The 23,766-nt window shown below is 36.3% G+C and overlaps 1 protein-coding gene across 2 annotated transcripts in view; it reads right to left on the bottom strand.

Moving 5' to 3' along the window:
* Positions 1 to 23,766, bottom strand: part of NCKAP1 (NCK associated protein 1) — a 61,411-nt gene that overhangs the window by 12,289 nt on the left and 25,356 nt on the right. For both annotated transcript variants that reach the window (XR_014226572.1, XM_082285069.1), the window contains exons 8-26: positions 23,385 to 23,433; positions 22,754 to 22,910; positions 22,118 to 22,174; positions 21,494 to 21,590; positions 21,160 to 21,266; positions 19,983 to 20,115; positions 18,632 to 18,713; positions 18,168 to 18,226; positions 17,461 to 17,606; positions 16,050 to 16,182; positions 14,260 to 14,379; positions 13,863 to 14,002; positions 12,555 to 12,686; positions 9,964 to 10,182; positions 9,483 to 9,613; positions 8,977 to 9,074; positions 4,578 to 4,671; positions 3,869 to 3,951; positions 3,331 to 3,411 (exon numbers count right to left, since the gene is read on the bottom strand). Coding sequence is in view for 1 of the 2 variants with exons in the window: in XM_082285069.1 (XP_082141195.1) it covers positions 3,331 to 3,411; positions 3,869 to 3,951; positions 4,578 to 4,671; positions 8,977 to 9,074; positions 9,483 to 9,613; positions 9,964 to 10,182; positions 12,555 to 12,686; positions 13,863 to 14,002; positions 14,260 to 14,379; positions 16,050 to 16,182; positions 17,461 to 17,606; positions 18,168 to 18,226; positions 18,632 to 18,713; positions 19,983 to 20,115; positions 21,160 to 21,266; positions 21,494 to 21,590; positions 22,118 to 22,174; positions 22,754 to 22,910; positions 23,385 to 23,433 (2,118 nt within the window). In the remaining variant the exon portion in view is untranslated. The remainder of the gene's footprint in view (positions 1 to 3,330; positions 3,412 to 3,868; positions 3,952 to 4,577; positions 4,672 to 8,976; positions 9,075 to 9,482; positions 9,614 to 9,963; positions 10,183 to 12,554; positions 12,687 to 13,862; positions 14,003 to 14,259; positions 14,380 to 16,049; positions 16,183 to 17,460; positions 17,607 to 18,167; positions 18,227 to 18,631; positions 18,714 to 19,982; positions 20,116 to 21,159; positions 21,267 to 21,493; positions 21,591 to 22,117; positions 22,175 to 22,753; positions 22,911 to 23,384; positions 23,434 to 23,766) is intronic.

Below are 23,766 nucleotides of genomic sequence, written 5' to 3'. Positions count from 1 at the left end.
CATTTCATAACAAGTATTCATTTCATCAACAGCTTTAAGACTATTTATACTTTGTTTGGTAAATTCAGTACATAAGAAATTACTGTTATTATGTCCTAAAATATGCCCAATTGGGCAACTGTTCCAATCCACTGTACTAAACCTTATAAAGATCTTGATGTGCTTTTCAAAAAAAAAAAAAAAAAAAAAAAGTTACCTTATTGTCCCAAAAGAAGACACTGTTACCTACAGTTGCTCAGCTGGGCCAAGAGAAAGGTCACACAACGAGCTGCTAATTGTCCACAGGGCTTAATTGTTAGCAGGCTCGAAGAACAGTTCTGGCCCTTCCAACAAGATGTTTCCAAGACAAAGCTCTGGCAGAGAGTTGTGGGGGAGTACATGTCAAGAGTTTCCAGTACTCTCAACAGGCACTATGGACAAGATTACCCAGGTCTGGCTCCTCCATGCACAGTCCTCCAACATTATCCAGACAAGCTGTGAACTCTCCAACAAGTCTACATGGCATCACATCACACCATAAGACACGACATCTATGGTTGGTATCATGCGTACACCAGCATGGTGGAGTACACCCACAGCAGTTAGAATTTATCTCATACACTTATAACTAAAAAAACCACACACCAATACACAAAATAGGTATATTTAAGAATCACAGCAGAACTACAGCAGAGACAGAGAAGGCCAACAGCCAAATATTATGTGAAGCAGAAGGCAACTAGGTAATGCCATGTGGCAAGAGCCAGACAGCAGCCCTCAGCAGGGTTTTATTTTGCAGTAGATAGCATTTCTTCTTCCATGCAATTATTCCAGTGACTGTAAATTACTCTGCTGACTTCCAGAAAAGAAGCAGCAGTTACCACACTTTCTCGCATCTGCTGCTACAAATGAATTCAGTAATGTCTTTGGAGGTCCACTAAACTGTTTCAAATGATCTGTAATCATCAGCTTAAAAATGTTAAGGGTAAAATAATGTCTTCAATGATTACTGTTGCAGCCTTTATCCCATCCTACTTTTTAGCACTTCCTTGATACCAGTAGGTGAAAGATGCTTTCTGAAAAGATCAAGCAAAGTAAGCAGTGAACGTCCCATCTCATCTCTTCCGGATGCTGATTCCTCGAGTTCAATAATGTATTGAACATGATGCTCTGGAGATCAATCATTTTCTCCACAACTACATTAGGAATTTTAGAAAGGCTTTTCTTGAGAGGTACAAAGGCAACTTGCATCATTTTGATATAATTTTTATCATGAGCTTGTACATTTGAAGTTAATTTTCCATAGCATTTCCACAGAATTCCTCTGTTGTGGTATGAATTTCAGTATTTTCTGGGACATCTGATGTGCTGAGGCCTGAGTAGCAGGCCTCGGCCAGAGCTGACTTACAAAATAAATCCTGGGCACTGTGTGAACACCATCAGTATTATTTAGCTAAAAATAGATGACAAAGATGCACATGCTAGCTCTGTATAACCTTGTCTAGTTATCTGCAAGAAATGTATCATTTTAAGAAACTTTCCCAACTGACATGAATAGAGGCTTGTTTGTAGGGTATTTTAGGGGAAAACCCTCCCAGCTGAGGCTTGGGCTCTGGCCAAACCGTGGCCCCTGCTGGCTGGGACGTGTGCCATCAGATCCAGGAGTTTTTGTGCTAAAAATACCATCAAGTCACTTTGACTTGCTGATTTGGGCCTATAAAAGCTGCACTAACTTTTGGGGCGAATTTGGAGACCTCACCTACGGATGGACGCACCGCGTAGGATTTTCCCAGCTGCTGGGAAGGGTTCACCAGGTCCTTGCTGCGAAACAGGGCTCCTCAGCGACTGTGGACTCTGGGTGATGGTAAAGTATTTAGGCAATTGGTGATGTATCTTTCTCAATCACTATCCTTTCTCTCGTATTGCAATAATTAGGTGCATTACCTTGCTTATTTTCACTTGTTGCTAAAGCCGAGTGCATAGTTTTATTGAATGTATCATTTTACTTTTGTGTTGCCTTTATATTCATAGTAAAATAAGACCATTCTTTCCATTGATGTCTGTGTTCTTTAAATTGCCCCATCAATTGGCAGAACAACATCAGACATTCACGACTGGTTTATCAGCATTGCAAGTTTCAAAGAGCATGTGATGATATTTTGGAATGAAATAGTATACATGTAAAATTTCAATAATTTTAACTGAAAATGATCCAGAATATAACTACTGAACTGCGTTTTCTGAAATCATGAAGCCCACAATGATAGACTCTGAACTTTTAAAAGGAGGAGGATGTGGATACAAAAATGCTGCTAGCAAGGATTTTCTTGCTATTTTCTAAGCCCATGAGAGACTTTTCTCTCTCACAGAAGAGGTAGCAGCGTTATGTAAACAACCAAACACCTGCAGCCTTGAAAAGTCTTGTTTATAGTACAGTAGAAAAATATTTTGACAATGGATGTTTTAGGATTTTAGCCAATCACCCCAAGGGGTGGCTGATCCTTTGTCCAATTAGATTATGAAGAAAAAAGTCTATAAAAGAGTTTGTAAAATAATTAAATAAATCACTATTGCTGCACAATTCCTGTCTGCTGGATCTTCTCCTCCCTACGACTGAGGACACGGTAATATACCTTAGGGTTCTATTTTTTTTTAACAGATGTACATCGTATATCCCACTGCACATTCTCTACAAATCAAACTGCTGCAATACCATTAAGCAGCTGAAATCCTTCACAGACTCCAAGCTGCAATAAGAAATTAAAACCCTGCTAGACGTCAGCTACTGTGCATATGTGTTCAGAAGCCATGTGATGTGCCAACAAGGGTTTTTGGATGGAAACATACTGTAATTCAGAACCTTACTTAAGCTGCTAACTTTTTTTTATCAAGCATTTCATACAGTGGGTTCACAAAAATTTTCAATTTAAGGTCAAAATCAGACTTGTCGCTATTACATGCACAGAGCTCCAACCACATACAGAGAGTCCTTGAAATATTTAGTTTTACCAGTTGTACTGCTCACAGCATGAAGCAGCTCAGCATTCTTCTGCTTGTCATGTTTTAACACTTGATAGATCTTGTTCTTAAGTCTATGAAAGTTCTTAAATGTGATCACAGGCATACAGAGATTTGTGCTTATCCTAGCAGTTGGTTGAGATTTTTTTCCCCAGAACATTAGGAGGCTGCAGATCCACAAATACTAAGCTCTTAAGGGGGGGAGAAAAAAAAAAAAAAAAAAAAAGGCGTTCTTTGTGTCTGGATGTTCAACACTAAGCATGAAAGCCTTGCCGCTTACATATTTTTGGTAAACTCCAAAACAACACTATCACCCCTTCAGTCAAACATTACCTTCATGTCAGTCTCTCTTGGAATGTGATCTTTGAAGTCCTCAATGGAACTTACAAGGAAAGGAATGTGGTAGGATAAGACCTAAGAGACACAAACACATACAAAATGAGAAAAATTACTTCCCATGTTAATCATCAGTTAGACACTACCATTACTTTACTGGGCTTATTTTTTATTTAAATGGGTTTTTATTTTACGCATTTGTATTGCTTTGTAGATTTAAGACATTAAAACCTAGTAAATGTTTTCAATAAAGAAGTGAAATAAAAGCCTTTAAAATGAGTAAACACAGAAAACATGATCTAAACAAAATTTGATGTTTTAATATAACAGTTCTCTGAATATTACTCAAAAAATAGATTCCCTCACCCCAAGTTGCAATCTGAAGTTCAGTTACAACTGAGTATTGCCATTTTACCCACATGTTGTCAACCTTTTAAGAGGTAGCATTCCTGAACAGTGACGCTTTAAATATTCTATCATTCCATTAAGTTAAATACAATGAAAATGATTCAGAACATATTCAGTTCTTTCTTACATCTCTAAGAGCTTCCTGTGCCAATGACCGAAAAGACAAGATAACACCAATAATTGTCATTCTCTTCAAAACACTGTCAACAGCTGAAAAGAGAACAATGAACAAAGTGCCGATGTTTATTGTCAATGTGATTGTTGAAGCTCAATTCTTCAAATAAGAGAAACAAAGTATTTAACAAAATATTGAAAACAGCAAGGTACTGAAACAATGGCATTCCTTAGAAGAGCCAAAATAACTAGTGCTAAAGCAGGTTTTTATAGCTGAATCCACAATGGGATTTTCAGTAGAAGACTATCACAGTTACCACTTCCTGGAATGAAACCTAGTATACAGTACTGGATGCTAGTGCTGGTTCTGTGCTTTCCTGAGTCCAAAAATGTCTCTTTATTGTAATTATTTTTTGTTTCACATTCTACAGCTATGTACCAGGCTTCCAGATTACTGCTGCTACAGCTACGTATTATCATCCCTGAAATGATGCTTAAGACTCACCACTAATATACTGCCTGTGCACTACATAACACTGAAATCTCACTTTGTACATGAGAAGACCAGAAAAGTTTAAAATGATCCATCAGTTTACATGAGCTCACATACATTTTGCTGCTTATGGATACTCAATACAGAGAAATTAATTTTTCTCATTTTCTTTACAAAGGCAGATATAAAAAATAACTGTATCTTTAGTAGGATCTTGTTAGTTACTCACATGATAATCTTTTAAAGAGTGCTGCCATCTGGTCTGGCTTGTCAAAGCTGGTCCTCATTTGTGTTAGAACTTCAACATTCTCCACCACAAGTTTCTATAAAGAAGCAAGGACTCATGTCAGCTATAGATTTTAGCATGTTAACTGGATAAATGCCTGATTTAGGACATTTCAACTTGGCAGAAAAGCAACCAACCCTATGGAATACAGATGTTCTTAATGTGTTCTTAATGGGACGACTATCAATATTATCATCAGTCACTACTATACACAAAAGTTCTGAATCAAAAAGCAGAGGATTAGATACCTCTTAGAACATGATTTTTGTACTGAGCAATGTGTACCACATCTTAAAGCAAAGGAATGTAACTCAGTAAAATCAGACAATAGGTCCCTGTGCCACTCAGCTGTTTAGAAGAAAAGTATACATATTGCAATAAAAATGTAAATTCACAAAGTAATCAATTCTTTTGGGTTGCTGCTTTCACTAATTATGCTGAAATTTAATGCTGGTAAAATTGAAAAATGGAATCAAGAGTGGAAGTCAGATTAAGCCCTGATGCAGTTTACTTGAAATTTTCTTCCACTATAATATAAATAAAAGCAAAGACATACCTTCAAGTCCCAACACCATAGCCTGAAACAGTTAAACTCAAGTGCAGTAGTTTTCATGTCAGTTTGGGCAAAGGAAAGAAAATGTGTCTGTTTCTAATTTTTAACAGCTCTCATACATGCAACTTGTACCATTAGAGTAAATGTAACAACTTTCCTGAAATCATTCTCCAAATATGTATCAGTTTAAATTTAAATTACAGAGATTGCATAATCACATCTCTAAAATGTCAGATCCAAATTTCCTGTGAGCTAAGGAACTTCAGCTGTGCTAAGCTGTATTTTTAAACTCTCTTCAAGCAAAAAATAGGTAGTTTATTCTTATAAAAATATTTTTGCAGTCTGAGTGCTAAGTATCCTATTTCAGAAAGGGAGAAGTGATTCTCTCTTAGATAGAGGACAATCAACAGCTAAGAAAATGTAGATCTCTTAATGTTCTTCTAACACTGAAGAAAGTATTTCCTTCTATTTAAAGAAAACTTCAATTAATATTTTATATTAATAAATACAAATATACTAAATGATATCAAGGTAAAAAAGAACTGAAGGATGGAGGGAGAAACCAAGATATTTTGGATTGGGGGTGGTCTTCCAAAGTGATTATCAATAGTTTTATTTTTCAAGTAGGTACATTCCAATCCATCTTAATTACCAGAGGCAGCAGCAGGAAAAATTAATATTCATCAAACATGTAGGCTACTCTAAGCTTGGAACATGATTATATATATATATATATCATAAAACCTAAGAGACATACCTGCAGGAACCTACTGCTAAGGATCCGTGAAGATCTAACCTTTGACAGTTTTGCTAGCTGCTTTAATAGTTTTATTTTACTTCACTTCAACCCACACTGAGAACAGGGTGAAACATAGCATCTGGCAAGCAGGCAGATTAAATTTCAGAGTAAATATTCCTGTGACCACAGGAGGAGAAAAAACCAATACAATCTATAATGCTGCTATGAAATCAATGGTGGTCTGTGTTTACTCCCACTTTGTAGTAAGTAGCCTGTGCAAAGCAGATCTGTCCAACAACTACACTGTATCATGATCGTACTATTCCCATAAGATCAAGTCTATCCATAATCCACCTACTGTCCTTACTTTTTTATTTTTAGTGAAAAGCAAGGAAAGAAATATAGAAAATGCAGCAAACTAACCAAGAATCTTTAAGGTCACTTCTCTCCTGATACCTAAGCTTTTTATATGTTTTTCATACATTTGTAGTTTTGTAGATTGCTAATGCATGGTTGTAGATCCAGTACTTTTCCTACCCTTTTCCCCTAGATTTTAGAACAAATAAGCTAACATTGTAATACATTCCTGAAAGTACTGTTTAGTCTTATTGTCAGGAAGAGGGCCTACAAGAACATCATTTTGTTTTCCAACCAGAATCTGAGAAGTCATAACAAGAAGTGGGGCAAAGAAGCCCTTGGATCAACTCCAAGGGGCTGACCCAGAGGTGGGTTACTGGGGCAACCAAATCTCCTACTGGATGTACCTGTTAGATATCCTAATTAATTAACCTTATAAAATTGTAGAAATGGGGCGGTGAGTGTGCCCATCACCACTGGGACACCTGTAAGCTTCCAGTAAAGGTCTGCTTTTCACTTTACTATTCTAACACTCTTGCAAGGGTTTTTTCTCTTTTGATTATAGGCAACACTTCCAACCCAAACTGTTCAACGACTATGAGTAGAGTGCACATATGCACGCACATGATGTACTTCTATGCTGAAAAGCCAAAGCAAGACTGGTTTGCACTGAAATGGACAATTTTAAACCAACTGATGTATCAGAACTTGGCATTTTACTTTAAATCCCTCAAAGCTCTCCAGAATGCAAGTCTGAAGGCAATAGCCCATGCACATTGTTACTCAGTCAAGTTTTCAACTTTCCAAAGGATAACCAGCATATCAGTTTAAGATTTAAAAGGAGTAGGCTGGAATACAGTTCAAATAGTGACTTAAATGAGGCAATCTTCCCCTTCTTGCCCCAGTCTTAAACTTCAGATACAAAACTGACACCTGGTCCCACTTTGCAGGAAGCAAAGTAAGCATGTTGAACCCTACTTGTAATAAATTCCCTGTGCTCTCCTTTTGCTGCTTTCTTCTCCCAAACACAGATGCTTCTCAGTGCTCTCTTGCTAAGCCAACTATCTCAGCCAAAGAGATGAACATTTTATTACTTTGTTTTTTCCTCCCAATATGTGGTCAGGCCATGTGGATCTACATTATGCTCTGCTTACCCTCAGAAGTATCAGAAAACAATGGATTTCAGACACAATTTGAAGTTGTTTTAAAAAAATACATCTACAGTATAAACTGTGCTGATTTTGAGGAAATATGATGACCCGTCAGTAAGTGCACAAACAGTAAAGCAACAAACACTTGCTGAAGGCCTTTGTGCTTAACTTGAAACATGACAGATGCCATTTTGTGCATAGCGAGGAGTTACAGAATTTAACTTTAAAACCACACCATTCTCACCTGGAAAGCCTTATGCTCTAACTCAAGAATTGGAATACGCATAAGGAATCAATTACCCTGGCAGGCTGGGCACTCAGGTCAGGATTGCTGCATGCTCTTAAGCCAGCTTGGAAAGCATAAGCAACCCCTCTTCTAAAGCTGTGAGAGTGAATGAAAGGCTTCAAACCTTTTTATCATACATCCCAGCCTTTCAGCAGCACTGCAATTTAAGTGTTTACAAAGAAAACAAGATCCTTGAAAGTGTAACACAGGATATATTAAAACCACACGCTTCTAAAGGTCTGGTATGCTGACAATAAATTGTTATTGAATAAAAAAAGGAAGTTCCTTAGATCTCTTAGGTATTCATGTACTTTTTCATGCATGCATGAATAGTTACAAAATACAGCATGCATGAATAGTTACAAAAAATACCTTAGTTTAATCAGTGGTTAAATAAACTGAAAATTACGAGATGTTATAACAACTTGGAATTAAATTTGGAAATGACACTAAAAGAACAAGTCATATGAAAAAAAAAATCTAGGTCAATTAGTGATATTTTAATAGTATGACTACTTGGAGAAAGTAGTATATATTATTACATTTATTAAAACCTCTTTCCAGAAAGAGTTGCACAGGTACCAAGTGGTTCCCCTGACACTGTTTGCTGTTTTGAATATACATGAAACTAATTTCTTTGACATGTCCCCATTTCCAAATTTTTTCATTGCATCAACTTTATTATTTGTCTGTGTTGCCGTAGATGTGAGGTTTATTTATCAGAACACAGACTTATAATAAATTGTTACTGCTGAGCCAGAGGGAAAGACATATGTAAAAATGAGGAAAACTAACAAAGAAAAAAGGACCTGAAGCCTTTCATCCATGTAAACTAAACAATAGATGCATACAAACATAATTAAGAATTAAGTCCTTATAGAGTACTAAGATAGATTTGAGATTTTCCTGCAACATTTGGAGAATCAACAGTCTTGGGTAAGGGCTTCACGAGCACCTGGAAATCTTGAGAAACACTTCTCTTCCCACTGATGATAAAGAGACTTGACTTCTAACTTACGGTATCTAACACAGAAATGAACAGTCTGCATAAAGTCCTGAACATTCAGCTGTCGAAGAATGTGGGATACACACATACTGGCTGCGCAAACTTATTACAAAAGAACAGTAAAATTCTCTACTTCATAGGTTTGATGTTATTTTAAAAAGATGGCATGCAGAAACATAGGTATTAAATACGCTAAAGGAAGCTTAACCAGAAAACTACTGCCTTCCCACCCACCAGTTTCCAAGGTTACCTTAAGCTCAGCAACCTGCGAAGAGATGTGCCACATCAGACTTTCACTTAAGAACTTCATGCCATATGGTCCCAGAAGTTCAGAAAGGGCTCTCATTTCTGAGAAATAAAAGAAACTGTTATACTTCAAACATTCCCTCTTCATTTATTTGCAGCCCATCATGTCTCTAGCGTGGTGTTTTAAGTGCAAAAATATTTTATCCCTAAGTGTAACTTTAAAGACAAGAATTTGTATGGTAGTAGAATTGAAGCAGCAGTCACCAACACATAATATACCCATTTCTTTAGCTTAAATGCAACACTACTTTGACCAAAAATAGGAAAAGTGAGGCAAGAGGCAGCATGAATAAAAAGTACTTAAAATACTACTGAAGGCTAACGAATGTTAACTCTAAGACTTAGCTGTTATTTCAGTAACATTTGCTCTGAGAGTTACTGTTATTCCAGTAACTCAAGCAATACAATAACTGTCCTTCACAAATATTGAGTAGAAATATCAAAGTTTACCTGATATGTCAGAGTATTCCTCAGCATTAAATGTCAATTCATTTTCTGTAGGCAAATTCACAAATGCCTTCATGGCTGGGAAATAGGCTATGTGACCATTGCTGACTTGCCGTAGCAAAGTTTCCAAATACCTTATCAGAAAGGGGAAAAGTTTTAGATGAAAAGGCACATGTTCATGGATACTCTATACAGATGAAGTATAGTTGTGTGACAAGGGACAGCAAGGCTCATAGACTGAAGCTTTATTTTCATAGTTCAACTGATGCCTGCATTTTACTCTATATCTTGTCCCTATAAAAAGTGTCAGAAGTTTGCCAATAGGCAAACTTTAAACTGCTTTTAACAGGTATAGAGAGAAGTAAACATGTGATGTTGGAAACTTAGCAAATAACTCCACTTCTCCAATTCCAGATTTTTCATTAAACAGCAGTAACAAAAAATCTCTAAAAAATTTGTAACAAGCATTCATATAATTACTTACCAATTTGTGTACAGACTGGTAATGGTTGGCTCACCATGACTATCTAAATGCTGGGTTTGCTGAAGCAGAACATTGTTGAACACTCGTGTAATGTCAATCTGTACATAGTTTTCTATTGACTGGAGGACTGTCATATAGGCTCTTACACTGGTCAACAGCTCTGAAGGCTTTGCAATCTCCTGTGTTGCTTGATTGTACATAGTCATTCCAACAATTGACCTTTTAGAAACAAAAGGATTAGAAACAAATAAATTCATTTCTTAGTAAAAATTGAACAAAGATGGAACTATAAAGATGATTTCATATCCGCGGAAATTCATAGAATCATAGAATGGCCTGGGTTGGCTTAAAGACCAGCTAGTTCTACCCCTAACCCCCCCTGCCATGGGCAAGGACACCTTCCACTAGACCAGGTTGCTCAAGAACCCCATCCAACCTGGCCTGAAATACTTTCAAGCATGGAAAATATTCATTTTACTTGAATACTTCTCAAATCTTCAACTACAAAACTCTAATCAATACACATACTACATTGTCACTTTTAAAAACTCTTTTAGGTTCCAAAGACAACTGTATCAGTGGTTCCAGCAAAAATTTCATGAGACTAAGAGTACTCACCAAGTACTTTTCAAAGAAAGCTTTTTTCCCCCTCTCTCTCTCTCTATATATATATATCTATATCTGTCTATCTATCTATCTATCTATATATATATGAGTGATCCACACTGTGCAAGGCTTATGTAACAAATATTTTGGAAAATAAATTAACGTTGACATCTTTTAAAATGAAGGACTTCCGGGAAATGCAAGAGCAATCATGCATTGAAGTATTAAAAGCATATTAACTCAAAAAATTATTTCACCAAAGCTGCTGTTATAATTTTAGTTTGAAAAACCTTTAAAAAAACCACACAGCTATAGTGTAGTATGAATTGAAAAATACATCCAATTTATACATTAAGTAAATAAATAGAAATCCTATTAATGAAAAATACATCTCCCTTTAGCTAACACAGAGTTTTCTATCTTTAATCAAGGAGTCAAGAAATTGCAGGACATACTTTAATTTGTTCAAATTCTCACTATAAATAAAACCAGGCTTCTAATAACAGATGTTCATAGGCTAGCTTTCAAGCTTGAACAGAACTGCATGAAGGACTGTATATTCTATTTTAACATACACGGACATGGACCTTACTCAGTATGTCACTGGAACCAGATCCTCAAACAAACTTTATCAGGGGATCCTTAAAAGCAAAGTCTTCTTAGTAAATAAATACTTGTTGTAGTGTTTACTTTAAGCTTACAATGGTCTCAGACTTTAAGAGCTAAGCTTTTAAGTAGTATGTACTTTTCAAAAGCAGAACAGCAATAAAAAAAAAGAAATCGTTAGATCACAACCTTCATCATGAGTTAGTCTGGAGGAGAACACCACATTATTTAAAGTAACTTGTTGCTTGGACATATGTAAGTAAATATTTTCTACAGTTTGCTTCTGAGGCAGTCTCTTATCTTAAAATAAATTCAAAATTGATACAATAACAAGATTAAACGGCATAATAATAAGCTCCAGTCCAATCACACGTGACACATAGCAGTTTGAAACAGTAAACAAATCCTAATAGTGAAACACGAACACTGTCTTTAAAGGAACACTGCAAACCTCTGAAAGAAATGCCACTTGAGGGTCTGAAAAATAATTAGAAATTGAATATCTATTCTGCTCAGCTAACAAGTTTCATTTCTTTCATGAAGCAAGAAGGAGGAAAGCAGTCTCAAAATAATGTGTCTGTTGCTTCAACCCCAGTTTACAAGCTGACCTCCCCCAAATTAAAATAATAAGCCAACAGTGGTCTAAGTTCATAAACCTGAAGAGCTGACTTCTTAAAATGTCATGAAGTTATCTTCACTTTTATGCCACTTTATCTTATTGATGGAACGCTCCAGTGACCTAATATTATGTCTTGATGATTAAACTGATTAAGCCTTATACCCTGCTTGAAATATATAACTAGTAATTTTTGGTATAAAATAGTAGGATAGGTGGCTCATTTAATATGAAGTCCTCTCCAGAAGTTGCCATTTGCCTATTTCTGTAAAAAATTATGAGAAGATCAAGGTAAGAACAGACAGCAATATCAAGCATCAACACTTTTTATTAAAAAAAAAAAAAATCTCAGTTGGCTTTGTCAGGTCTTGCCTTCTGATTTTTAGACTTCCTTTCAGCAAGGCACTGGACTCAAACACTTGAAAACAACCCAACACTGTGCAAAAGAATGGTGGGAATACATGTCTTCATAAATACCTAAAACCAGCCATCACCAGCTCCTACAAAATACACAGGACTGGGAATGCAGGATCTGGCTGTTAAATAGATTATATGGATTTCAATATATTTTATTTTAAAACAGGAACTGACTATTGTGTATGTCTGCATATGTAACTTAATCATTTAGCTGGAATTCTAGTCATGGTTTTCACAATCCACCTTTAAAACCTAGTTTAATGTAGTAAGTACACAGTATTTCCAACATAAACTAGCAAAGGCTTATCTTGTGTATCAATGTTTCTAACTCTACAATATTTCTTACTTGGTAAAGCGGATTTCCAGGTGAGATGTCAAATATTCTCTTGGGGTAAACGTATGTTCCCAAACCACCATGTTTGGTACATAATTGATAGAGAAGCAGAGCTCAGAAAGTGCAGTATGCAGTTTGTCCAGGCTTTAGAATAGACAAGAAATTAAGAAAAATATTTAATATAATGTAAGTGTATATTATAATGGAAGGCACATGCTGAATGGATAATGCCTCAAAAGCAGGTACAGGTCTAACCCTTCATTATCATGTTCTGCTTTGAAGCATTTTTCTAGCATAATTAAAAACCAGTATTTTGGCCAAGAACACATCCTACAATTACATACTGATCTGCATTGCATACAGTGATATGAGATTTATTTTTTTAAGAGATATATATATATATATACACACACATATATGTTCCCCCCCCCCCCCAAAAGACTAGACTGTTAAAGTGATTTTTCCCTAACTGAACTAAACAATACAAATAATGTTTCCTAGTAGGCAGTAATAAAAACCTAAAAATATTGGGGGAACGAATCTTAAACTAAGTTCTTTTCCATCAACCTCTCTAATCTTTACATTTCTCTGCTGTTTGGTTGTTCCAGCTGTAGCAAAACCACTTGCCCCCCTTCAGTAGTGTGTGAATTTAGGCACCCCCAATCACAACACTTCCCTTTTTTAGCTTACTTCCTCTTCATACTTTTATCACACTACCATCCTGATCTCTGATCTCTCCTTACACCTATCTTATAGCCATTCCTACCCTATAATCTCTTACACCCCAAACTGTATTTATTAACCTTTCCTCTTACCTCTTCCAGGTTTGCTTTTGGTTTTGCTACTGATTTGGTGGTGCTCTCAGTTTTTCTACAGCCACTAACAAGGAAACATGCCCCACTTGATTCAGGCACTGGAGCCACAACTCCATGTCAGCCATCAGCCTTACAGCAGCAAGAACTTCCTGCCCAGCCTGTACTTAAGAGTGCTAAAGGTAGAATAGAAGATGCCGCCTACTCCTTGGACTCACATGCCCACAATTAATATGACTATTCAGGAAGCCTAGCTCCAGCACAGGGATTCTTTCTGCTCAGGAAACAGCCAAGGGGATAAAGTCAAGTGACAAACATTCCTATTACCTTTGTAACAAAAGTCAGTCTCTATACAAGCCACAGAACCATCATAAGCTCACAAACCACAAAGCTGTAGAACTTACAGCCAATTAAATTTATTCAAACAAATTAAGCAAGATGCATTGAATATGTAAAAACACATTTTGACTTAGGATTCAAGGTGAAAGGAACAGAAGAAGCAGCTTACTTTGTCACAACCAATCTGTTTTTCCTCATGCTTTCTACTCCTGGTTTCTCCCTTTCAGGTTCTCCTTTCTTTCCAGTCTGTTTTTTTGACTTCTTGTTCACTGCTTGACTGATGGTTTTGGCACAATGTTTTGGCAACAACTGGTAAACAAAAAGAAATAGCCCCTCCAAATTAAAATCCAATTTTTTAGCACACTTCACCACACAAATAACTCATTCTTCCTTTGACACAATATTAGTATTAAAAATTCTTGCTCAAATCACCTTCAATTTTATGAACAGAAAGCTTACCCAAAACAGAGAGAAAACATGTGAACAGGAAATAGAACCATAAAAATCCAGAAAGTTGAATGGAGAAAATCTCAAAGGAGAATTAAAATAGACACAACCATACTCACCTGATCACTCAGTGTACATTGTTCTGTGCATATGTCGGTGATAAGATTTCGAGCCTGCTTAGCCATTTCATCCAAGAACATGTTACACAAGGAAAGACTACGATCTCCGATATGATGTCGCTGTAAAAAAGGGAGAAAAGGAAGCAGAATTTTCAGTTTCCCATCGGTCTTACAGCGCTGCAGAGAACAGTTCACTAATCATGTAACTAGGATATGGAAAATAATAAATTAATTATTCCTCAATAATCTTGACTCCAGGCTATTTTTTTTTCTTTTTGGAAGCAATTTGAACCATGAAATTTTCAAAGTCAACATTAAAAATATTTTCTGTAGAAAGAGGTAAAACCAAAAATTTTGAAGAAGTAGGTTTTCATATTTAATTTTGGAGCAAATCTACTTTAATGTGTCCAATACTCCAAGGTCTCTGTGAATGTCCTCTTCATTAATTTGTGCCAATACTAAGTCTAGGGGGAAAAGAGCATGCAACTCAAGCTACAGAGAAAGCAGTGTCCTTTAGACCACTGAAAAAGTCAATGATAAAGCCCTGCTACATTAATTTCTGGATTCTGTTCTTTTGTCACTGGATCTGCACAAGCACAGTCTCTGTCTTGCTGAAATCCTCCTTTCACCACTGATGTTTACTTTCTATCAGCCACACTACGACACATTATACACAGCACAGCAAAGATTATTCTTCCAATACGATAATAGTTACCAAGGCATACAATTCAGAAACTGAATTTCAATTTCTGCTGGCTGGGACAAAATGTGCTTGCTGTAGCTGAATGCACAGTAACTAGTGTCCAGTGGACTTTGGCTACTGATTCTTTACTGTTACTATAATTGTTCTCAAAGATGTCTCTTGTCCTGAAGGGTTAAGCTTTCCTGGAAACCTTTTAGTGCTTGTCTAGTATAAATAGCATTAGCAGCTATTTAAAGCAAAGCACACAAGGAAAATAACTATATAAATGTATATTGCAATGAAGTTTATGTTTAAATAAGTTATGTTAAATAGTATGTTTAATATACACAACCCCGTATTGTGTAAATTACAATAAATTTATGCAACTAATTGTTTCAGATGAGCACTCTTAAGAAGGAAAACACATTTGCATGGGCACTACATAAATACGACCAAGTTAACTCCCAGACTAATTCCAAAGTCAAGGCACGTACAGGAAATGTACTAAAGGATTTATGCCATTACAACAAAAATAGAAAGAATTTCCTCAGATTCAAACTGCTTCCTTTAACAAAGGGTCCATTTCTTCAAGCAACACTGTATTTTTCAATTTCTAACTATAACCAACAGGGTTTCCATTACCCAGTTCCGACCAAAGCAAATCCTTGCATTATACTGTGTATCACTTTTTTTTTTTTCTTACTGAAGAAAACTATAACAAGCCATACAGAATCCCCAACTTCCTATTTTCTTCTCCTAACTATGAGTTTACAAACCATTTGACAGGAAAATGGTTGCTTCTAAGTTTTAATAGGCATACAGAATTTATTAGCATCTAAGCCTGAAAAGCCATCTAACTTTTGTATCTAACATAATCTCTCCTTAAAGTGAAGATCAAAATGCCTTCTCACTTCAGAACAGGATTTAGAGAGTTATGCATGAAGAGTCATGTAACAAGGTATCTACTTGTTTTACTTTCATTTTTACATTTTTAGCACTCTCCTCCCTCAAATCTTAAATTGCCATAACAAACACCTTCTTGAAGTGTTCGGCTCTAGTTCACTCTACATTGAATAAGAGACGAAAATAACTAAAATTTTAAAATTACCTCTTCAGGGCATAGTTCATGGGTACAGCTCATAAAGTGAGTACAAAGCAGTGGGAATGCAATTGAGTATCTTGATTGAGAGGGAAGCTCCAAACACTGCTGAAACATCTTCTCAAAAGCACGACTATAAAAACTGAACAGAATTAATCAGTTATTAATCAGACATTTAAATACAATATATATATTTTTGCTACAAATAAGGTTTATTTCACACAAATCAGATGCGATTAGCATCAGATTTGTAGTTATACCAAAAATTGCCCCATGCTTTCATAATGTTTGTTTTCTGCATTTACTTCTCATGCATTTTATTTGGACTTCTATTTTACACTATTATTATCATCATCATATTTTTATTCTGACATTTACCACATAAGCACAATAAAAACTTGCACTTTTTGCAAAAAAGTATTAAGGAAGAATCTGAAAATGATTCGTGGTCAATTACATGACTACTTGGAGAATATCTCTGACAGATGTTCATAAATACCTTTTTCAAACTAATTCTGCTAGAAACCAGAAATTCCTATTGATTCTTCCACTGGCCTATCTTCCTACGTGTCTTGGGGATGGTGTATTATCCCATACCATTTTTGGGGATTTTGGTCTGTTTTGTTTTGTTTGTGTCTGGGGTGGCTGCTGTTCCCGCCCCACCCTCCATCCTCCCCGAGCTGTGCGGAGGGTGTTCAGGGGCGGGGGGGGCAGCCCCCCGGCGGGAAAATGAGGGTGTTCCTAGATCCTGGCGGGGCACGCACTGGCTCTGGGCTTCCCAACAGCAGAGCAGCAAAAGAAACCAAGCCGGCAAACTCAGTCACAGTGCCGAAGCAAAAAAACCAAACCAAACCAAAAAAAAACCACCCCACAAACAAAACAAAGCAAACAAACAAAAAAAACCCCAAAACCAAAAAAGCAGCAGGCAAAACCCACAGAAACAGCAGGACCCCTGGTCCAAGATACCGGCTGCATGTGTCCAGTCGAACCGCCTGCGCCGGAAGAAAGGGGCTGCTGCTCGCCCCGCCACCAACTCCCTCTGGGAACTGCGTCTTGGCTCCCAAACATCGCCATAGCTCCGGAACCAGGGAGGATGGGGGTGGGGCGGGGACAGCTGCCACCCCTGGGCACAAATCAAAACAAAACAAAACAGATCAAAACCCCAAAAATGGTATTGGATAATAAACCATCCCCAAGATATTCCATCCCCTATCCCATACCAGGGAGGATGGTGGCTGGGGCACAGACAGCAGCCATCCTAGGCACAAACACAACAAAACAGATCAAAATCCTCAAAAACGGTATGGGATAATCGACCATCCCCAAGACACTACGAAGTGTGCTATTTAAAAACTACACTTGCAAGGACAAACCAAACAGTAAGTAATAAAAAAATTGTACCATCAGGTTAGTAGCATACCAAAAGATAGAAAGATCTGAGGTTTCAACCAACATCTCCACCAAAGAATCTACCATTTTTGTGTGGAAAATAATTGTGTTCATCATTTTTCCTAGTTCTCTATGGTCCGCAAGACCAAGTGAAGCTTTAGAAACACTGGTGTAGGCCTGGAAAGACACAACACAATTTATATGTTATATCTGCAGCTGCTTTTTTGCAAATTCCATTGCTATTGCTCAATACCAATGTTAAATACTGCTTGCGCAGTATTTAAAGACCATGTAGGTATCCTTCTCTTTCCACTACAGCTTAAAAAAAGCAAACTGCCTTTCAGTGAAGTCTCTAAATATCCGTTGAATACAACACTAATTCACAGATAAACTGCAGAACAAATGTATTGACAAAACATAAACTTGTAAGCACTCCTTTACCAGCATAGGCAGGCTGAATCACACTCTGCACACCCACCAAATGGCTCAGCCTCAACACATTCTATTTCTGAACTGTTACAAACACCCCCAAAGGATGATTTGCAAAAAGTGCCCAAAGCAGATGAAGCTATATGAAGACATAGCAAATTATCTGTTAAAGTACTTGTTTAAGAGTAGGTTATTTTTAGATAGCCTGTCACCCACTTGCAGTGTGACAGGTAATCTAGAACAGTAGTAATCTATGAAATATTTTGGTTTTAAGTTAGTGAAGTGTCATGCATATTTATCAATTCTTACCTGCAATCTAAACCAATCTAATCTCATTCCTCTGAAGTCAAATACCTCTCCATCTTCAACTGCATCAGGGAAAAATACAGAACAGAAAACCCTTAGAAAACAATTACAAATTCAGATATACTATATCAGACCTTCTAAAAACCCCAAAGTAGTAAAGAATGATATGGGTAATGAACCTCATGTTTTTACCCAAGAATTTTGATTCAGTGCAGTTACAACAAAAGAAATTAAAACACCTAGATGAAAATATGTGTAATGTTTTCTATATTAAAAGGTAGGATTACTACCCAATAGCATTCTTTGGAAAAGGGACACACCACAAGAAGCAAATATAAAAATGAAAGAGAAACAAAGGAACAAATGCACTTTATCTGCTTCTACTGATTACAGGAAACAAAAGTGATGAAGCTTTTCAGGGGAATCTGCCAGTCTCTTACCAATTTTCCAAGATCATTTAAACTTACCTTGTTTCACACTTAGTGAAGTCATTGTGTTTACAAAAGAGGACATGATGATTGATTCATCTTCTGGGCACACTGAAAGATTCTAAAATAAATGCTGTTACTATTATTATTATTACTTTAAACTTGGTTTATGAAACAATGTCAGTATCCATGCCCCGTTCATCAGCTATACTCTGAAATGTTCAAAAACCTACACAAAATAATTCAATCAATGGAATATTTCAAATAGTGCTATTTAGTAGTTTTCATGTTTTAATTCATTGGTTGATGACAAATACCTAGAAAAGATTGCTTCTAAACCAACATCAGCTCAACATGAGAAAATCTTTCAGTAAATGTAGCCATGCTACATTTTCTGTCCTGTCTGCAAAGAAAACCTGGCCATGGCAGGATATAATGGAGCCCATGTTAGCATCACTTTGCCTCCAAAAAATTCCTCTCTCAATTTTTTTTTTTACAAAAAATTCGAAATTTTTTTACTAAACATTCAAATTTTACAAAATCCAACAAAAATCATTTTAGTTTTAGCCACTAATAGGATCACATTTCTGTTAAATAATGCAACACAGAAGTTTCTCATAATTCCAGCAATAACTGACATTGAAACCTAAAGGCTGAAAAAATCTAAATTACCACTCTATGACTTGTATAATCTGGTGCTTGATAGCTATTATGAACTAATAACAACTAAAATTCACGTCCATTTTTTCCCCTCATTTCAGTTTGGGCTCCATCTAGTGGGGTCACTAGGGAATACAACCAAAGCACTTAAGAAAGTTTATCATTTCTTGGTTGGGCTAAATAAGAAAAGGTTTCTACACTCCTTCAGTGACAGTACCTGTTTCACTGTCTCTAAATATAACAGTGCTTCATAATATTCCTATATGAATACTGAAGTATATAAATTCATACCACTCATAATGGTATGAAGCTGTGTCAGGGGAGGTTTAGGTTGGATATTAGGAAAAGTTTCCTCCCCCAGAGGATGGTCAGGCACTGAGCAGGATTCCTGGGGCTTGGGTCAGAGCCCGAATACTGCCAGAGCTCAAGGATCATTTGGACAATGCTCTCAGGCACGGGGGGGATTGTTGGCAAACTGTGTCCTGTGCAGGGCTAGGAACTGGACTTCGATGAGCCTTGTGGGTTCCTTCCAACTTGGGATATTCTGTGATTCTATATACAAACCAAAAGTACAACTCTAAATCCCAGAATTAAAGAACAAGTTAATTTGTCTTATTCCATAAAGTTCATCAAAATCCACAAACTGGGATGCCTTTCATGAAGTCATTTTGGACAAAAAGCCCTTGTTAAAATTTGCATTTGAGAACCCAGAACCATGATGTTGCCATACCTGCACGAGCTCATTTAAGACCACTGCATCAAAGCCAGACAGATACTGTACATAGTATCTCTGCATCACTGGTCCGTATTTTCGCACATGTGCCCTGAGCTCCTCCATGTAGAATATTAGCTCAGCTATGTGCCTAGGCAAAAAGACAAGGAAAATCTTACAAGTATCACTCAAATTATTAAAACCAATTTCTATCAGTGGGATGCTTTTCAAGGGGATTTCCTCCTACACCTTGCTTTTAAAACAATTACCAATAGGTATTTCTGTATGAAAATATTTGTTGATGTTGTAAAAGGAGCTCACATAGGTAATTTTCTCTGCAAGACAAAATCCACTCAACAGCGACTAAGTTAGCAGGATACCATCATAGTAGTCCTCAAAGGTTTGTATAAATATTCAGTTCTTTTTTTGAATACGAAGTCCTTCTGTAAACTTGAAAAATTTTTTTTTCTCAAAAAGTGGTAAAACCTGAAAAATACAAGTTTAATAATGGCTTTTCTGGCTTTTTTTCAAGCCATGAGGATGGTTAAGATGGTTTCAGAAAGGGTCTGGAACCTCCATCTTTCCTTAGCACCTAAGTCCAGCGGAGAGAACCCAAGATTTTCCCACTCCAGCTCTATAAATGGCCTTGTGATTGTTACTTGTTTAAATTCCTGCAGTCTTTCAGTTCAACCTTGTGTTCAATAATCTTGAGAAGTCTCCTGCCTAACCACACTTGTAAGATCTTGTAATCATATGTCTCATTTTTACCATCTGTTTAGGGTGAACTAACGCCATATTACATAAATAAAGCTTAGCTGATTTAAAAGACAGTTCTGCTATAAGAGACATTCTACAAATCAACAAATAAAGCTTTTTGAAAGTTTTCTTGCCTCCTTCATTGATTTCATCAATGCAACATAAAAAAGCTTTATTTTTGCCTATTCAGAGTTAAAAAACCAAAACTTAAATAGAATATTTTTATTTTATAAATGAATTTTCACTGATGTGCTCCAATTTCTAGGACAGTATTTCCAGTTTTCTGTTTTGATGGGACACTTAATACTCCCAAGTAAAAATTTTCTGAACATTCCTAACTGCTCCATATAGCCAACCTTTCCTGTGATTCCATTGCCTTCAAATTTATTTTGTCTGTGAAATTCTAGTACTGAAGGTATTGCATTAAAAATGAACATACTTATCTATGAAATCATCTGCACTCTTCTTTGGCATATTATCTGCATGACGAAGAAGCCAAATAATTTCATCACGAGCAAAGGATAATGCCATAAATACAAAAAGTGCCTGAAAAACAAAAGTTGTTCACAAACTTATCAATATATACAGCAGCTGGATAGTTTATGCACTCAAGAGGCAACTAGTCTCTAAAACCCAAGAATTTAAAAAATTAAGTAGGTTTTGTCAGAGTGAAGTGAGGGGTCTTTTCCCCCCAAAGAAAATAAATATTGGATTTACCATTGAGAAACACACTGGAAGATTGCACAAATGCAAACCATAAGAGCCATCATTACCTTGGGCCCCAACAGGCCTGGCTGATCAGACAAGACAGTGGCTAGTTCTTTGAGTGCAGAACGTAAAAACTTGCGTCTCTCTCTATGCATTGAACCGCTGCATCGAAAGAACATACATTATCCACTATGCTAGCCACAGAACATTTGATTTTCAAAAGCATTTAAGATCAAGCGTAGGCAGATTATTATACCAACTTCGAAAGTTCATAATTTTGAAGAATGTAGTTCAAAAAATTGGCATCCTCATCACCAACACCATATATTCTTGAAGTATCATTAAATTTAAACCCCAAGTTCTCTGCCCCCTCTCTGTGATACGCATTTGACTACATTAAAACATTTCTATTTAATCTGCATTCACATTTGGTAACCAGACAAAACATAACTAAAGAATAAACTAAATGATTCCATCCTGATAATTCGAAAAATAATCTAAAACTTGGGAAGTTCAATTGGTAATGACATTAAGCAAATCCAGATTTAAAAGAACAATCAGTACATGATCTCATTTGAAAATGCATTACTAATTCAGCATTTGACAAATTCTGTTTGTACAATCTTTATAAGTTTGTTTTAAGAAAACCAATACTAAAATCTGTCAGAAAAATTTTTTAAGACACTTACGCATGTGAAACAGCAGCTTCTTTGCACTCTCTGATGTCGTTAATACGCTTGTTGTAGCTACAAGTAAAAACCAATCAGATACAGTATAAGAATCAGTAGCACATTTTAGCAAGAGCTGAGTGGGACTTAAGAGGAGCTACAATGTAATCGCAAGCAGAAAACTCACACCAGCTCCTGAGCAGAGCTAAACGCCAAAACTGGATATCCAAGCCAAAAATACTTTCTACCAAAGGGCTCCTGGTGTTTGCTGGTAGAGGTCTCAGCTTTGTTTCTGAGTTTTCATATAATGTACTGCAGAAACAGTGGCAGCAAGATGCAATTTCTCAAGCAAACTCTAGATTCGTAACATAATTTCCCCTCAGATTTGTGGGTGAGATCATTAATCTTAGAGACTTGCCATTTTAGAGACTGATTCACCAGGCTTTCAGTACTGAGATAAAAAAAGGTGTGGTGGTTATGAAATCAGGCCCCTAAAATTTATGCATTAAAGAAACAGTCAAGATACCAAGGGGAAAAAAAAAAAATCTTTGTGTACTTAAGCAGAACTTGTGTGAAGCAGAAGTAACCTGTTTGAAACAGTTCTTCAAGAAATAGGGTGTTTTTAGTAGAGATTCTGAAAGGAGAACAAAAGCTTACCCTCTTATGTTTACAAACAAATCTTCTGCAGCTTTGTGAATATGGAACACTTCGTCTCGAAACAGAGCCAAGCAAGAGCTGCTTTGAAGTGCAAGTTTCCAAAGATTCAAAGCTGTAGCATCACTATTTAGGATTCCATGGCACAAAATAAATCCAACTTCAGAAGTTCACATTGATGTATGTCACAAACCAGATGCACAAAGACAGTAAGAGAACAGTGAGATGATTATGTATTTTGTCTTAAATAGTTTGCATAGATCATTAATAAACTCTTTAATGAAAAACATTTTCTAATACATAAAAAATACCTCCCTATTTCTAATGGAGGTATTTTTGCAATATTTTTGTAAAATTAATTACTTCATGCTGATAGTACTTGACTATTTTCATCAGAATAACTAAAGCCCTCACTTCCAGTCAAAGTCTGGAACATACTGATGACAAACTCTATTCCAGCAGCATGCGCTGAATTCTAGCTTCACTGCATGTATGTACAAATGAGATTTAATCAAGTCCTCCAGAATCTTATTCGAATACAACAGGTATTGTACAGTACAGAAAGCAAGTAGTCTTTTAAATGTTAACCGATTTTTTAATACAACCATGAGCCGTTTCAGAATATTTTACTCACAAATGATCCATTTTTCCATTGCATCCAGAGATAGGTATTCACACGGCATCTGTTAAAAAACCAGTAATTTGTAGCACACTAATTATAAGTACTTTTTAGCAAAAAATGACAAACAAAGCCTTAAATGCTGATGAATCATAGAAGGCTGCTGACCGCTAACAGCGATTCAGTGTTTCAGCACTTCAGAAACTGAGGGTTAGAATATTATGTGAGTTTCCATACCCTCCACCACCTTGAACAAATTTTGACAAATATTTATTTTCAATAAACATTGTATTTAACAATATTTAAGAACTAAAAGCTTTTGATGGATACTAATCATAACTTGACAGCCGTTAAAGCTTCAATTTTTTTCAGAAAGATAACCATTCATATCACAACT

This window comes from Coloeus monedula, assembly GCF_965178545.1.
Source record: "Coloeus monedula genome assembly, chromosome: 7".
NCBI classification, from domain to species: domain Eukaryota; kingdom Metazoa; phylum Chordata; class Aves; order Passeriformes; family Corvidae; genus Coloeus; species Coloeus monedula.
The sequence above is the reverse complement of the archived record's forward strand: the minus strand, read 5'-3'. Positions and strand labels throughout refer to the sequence as shown.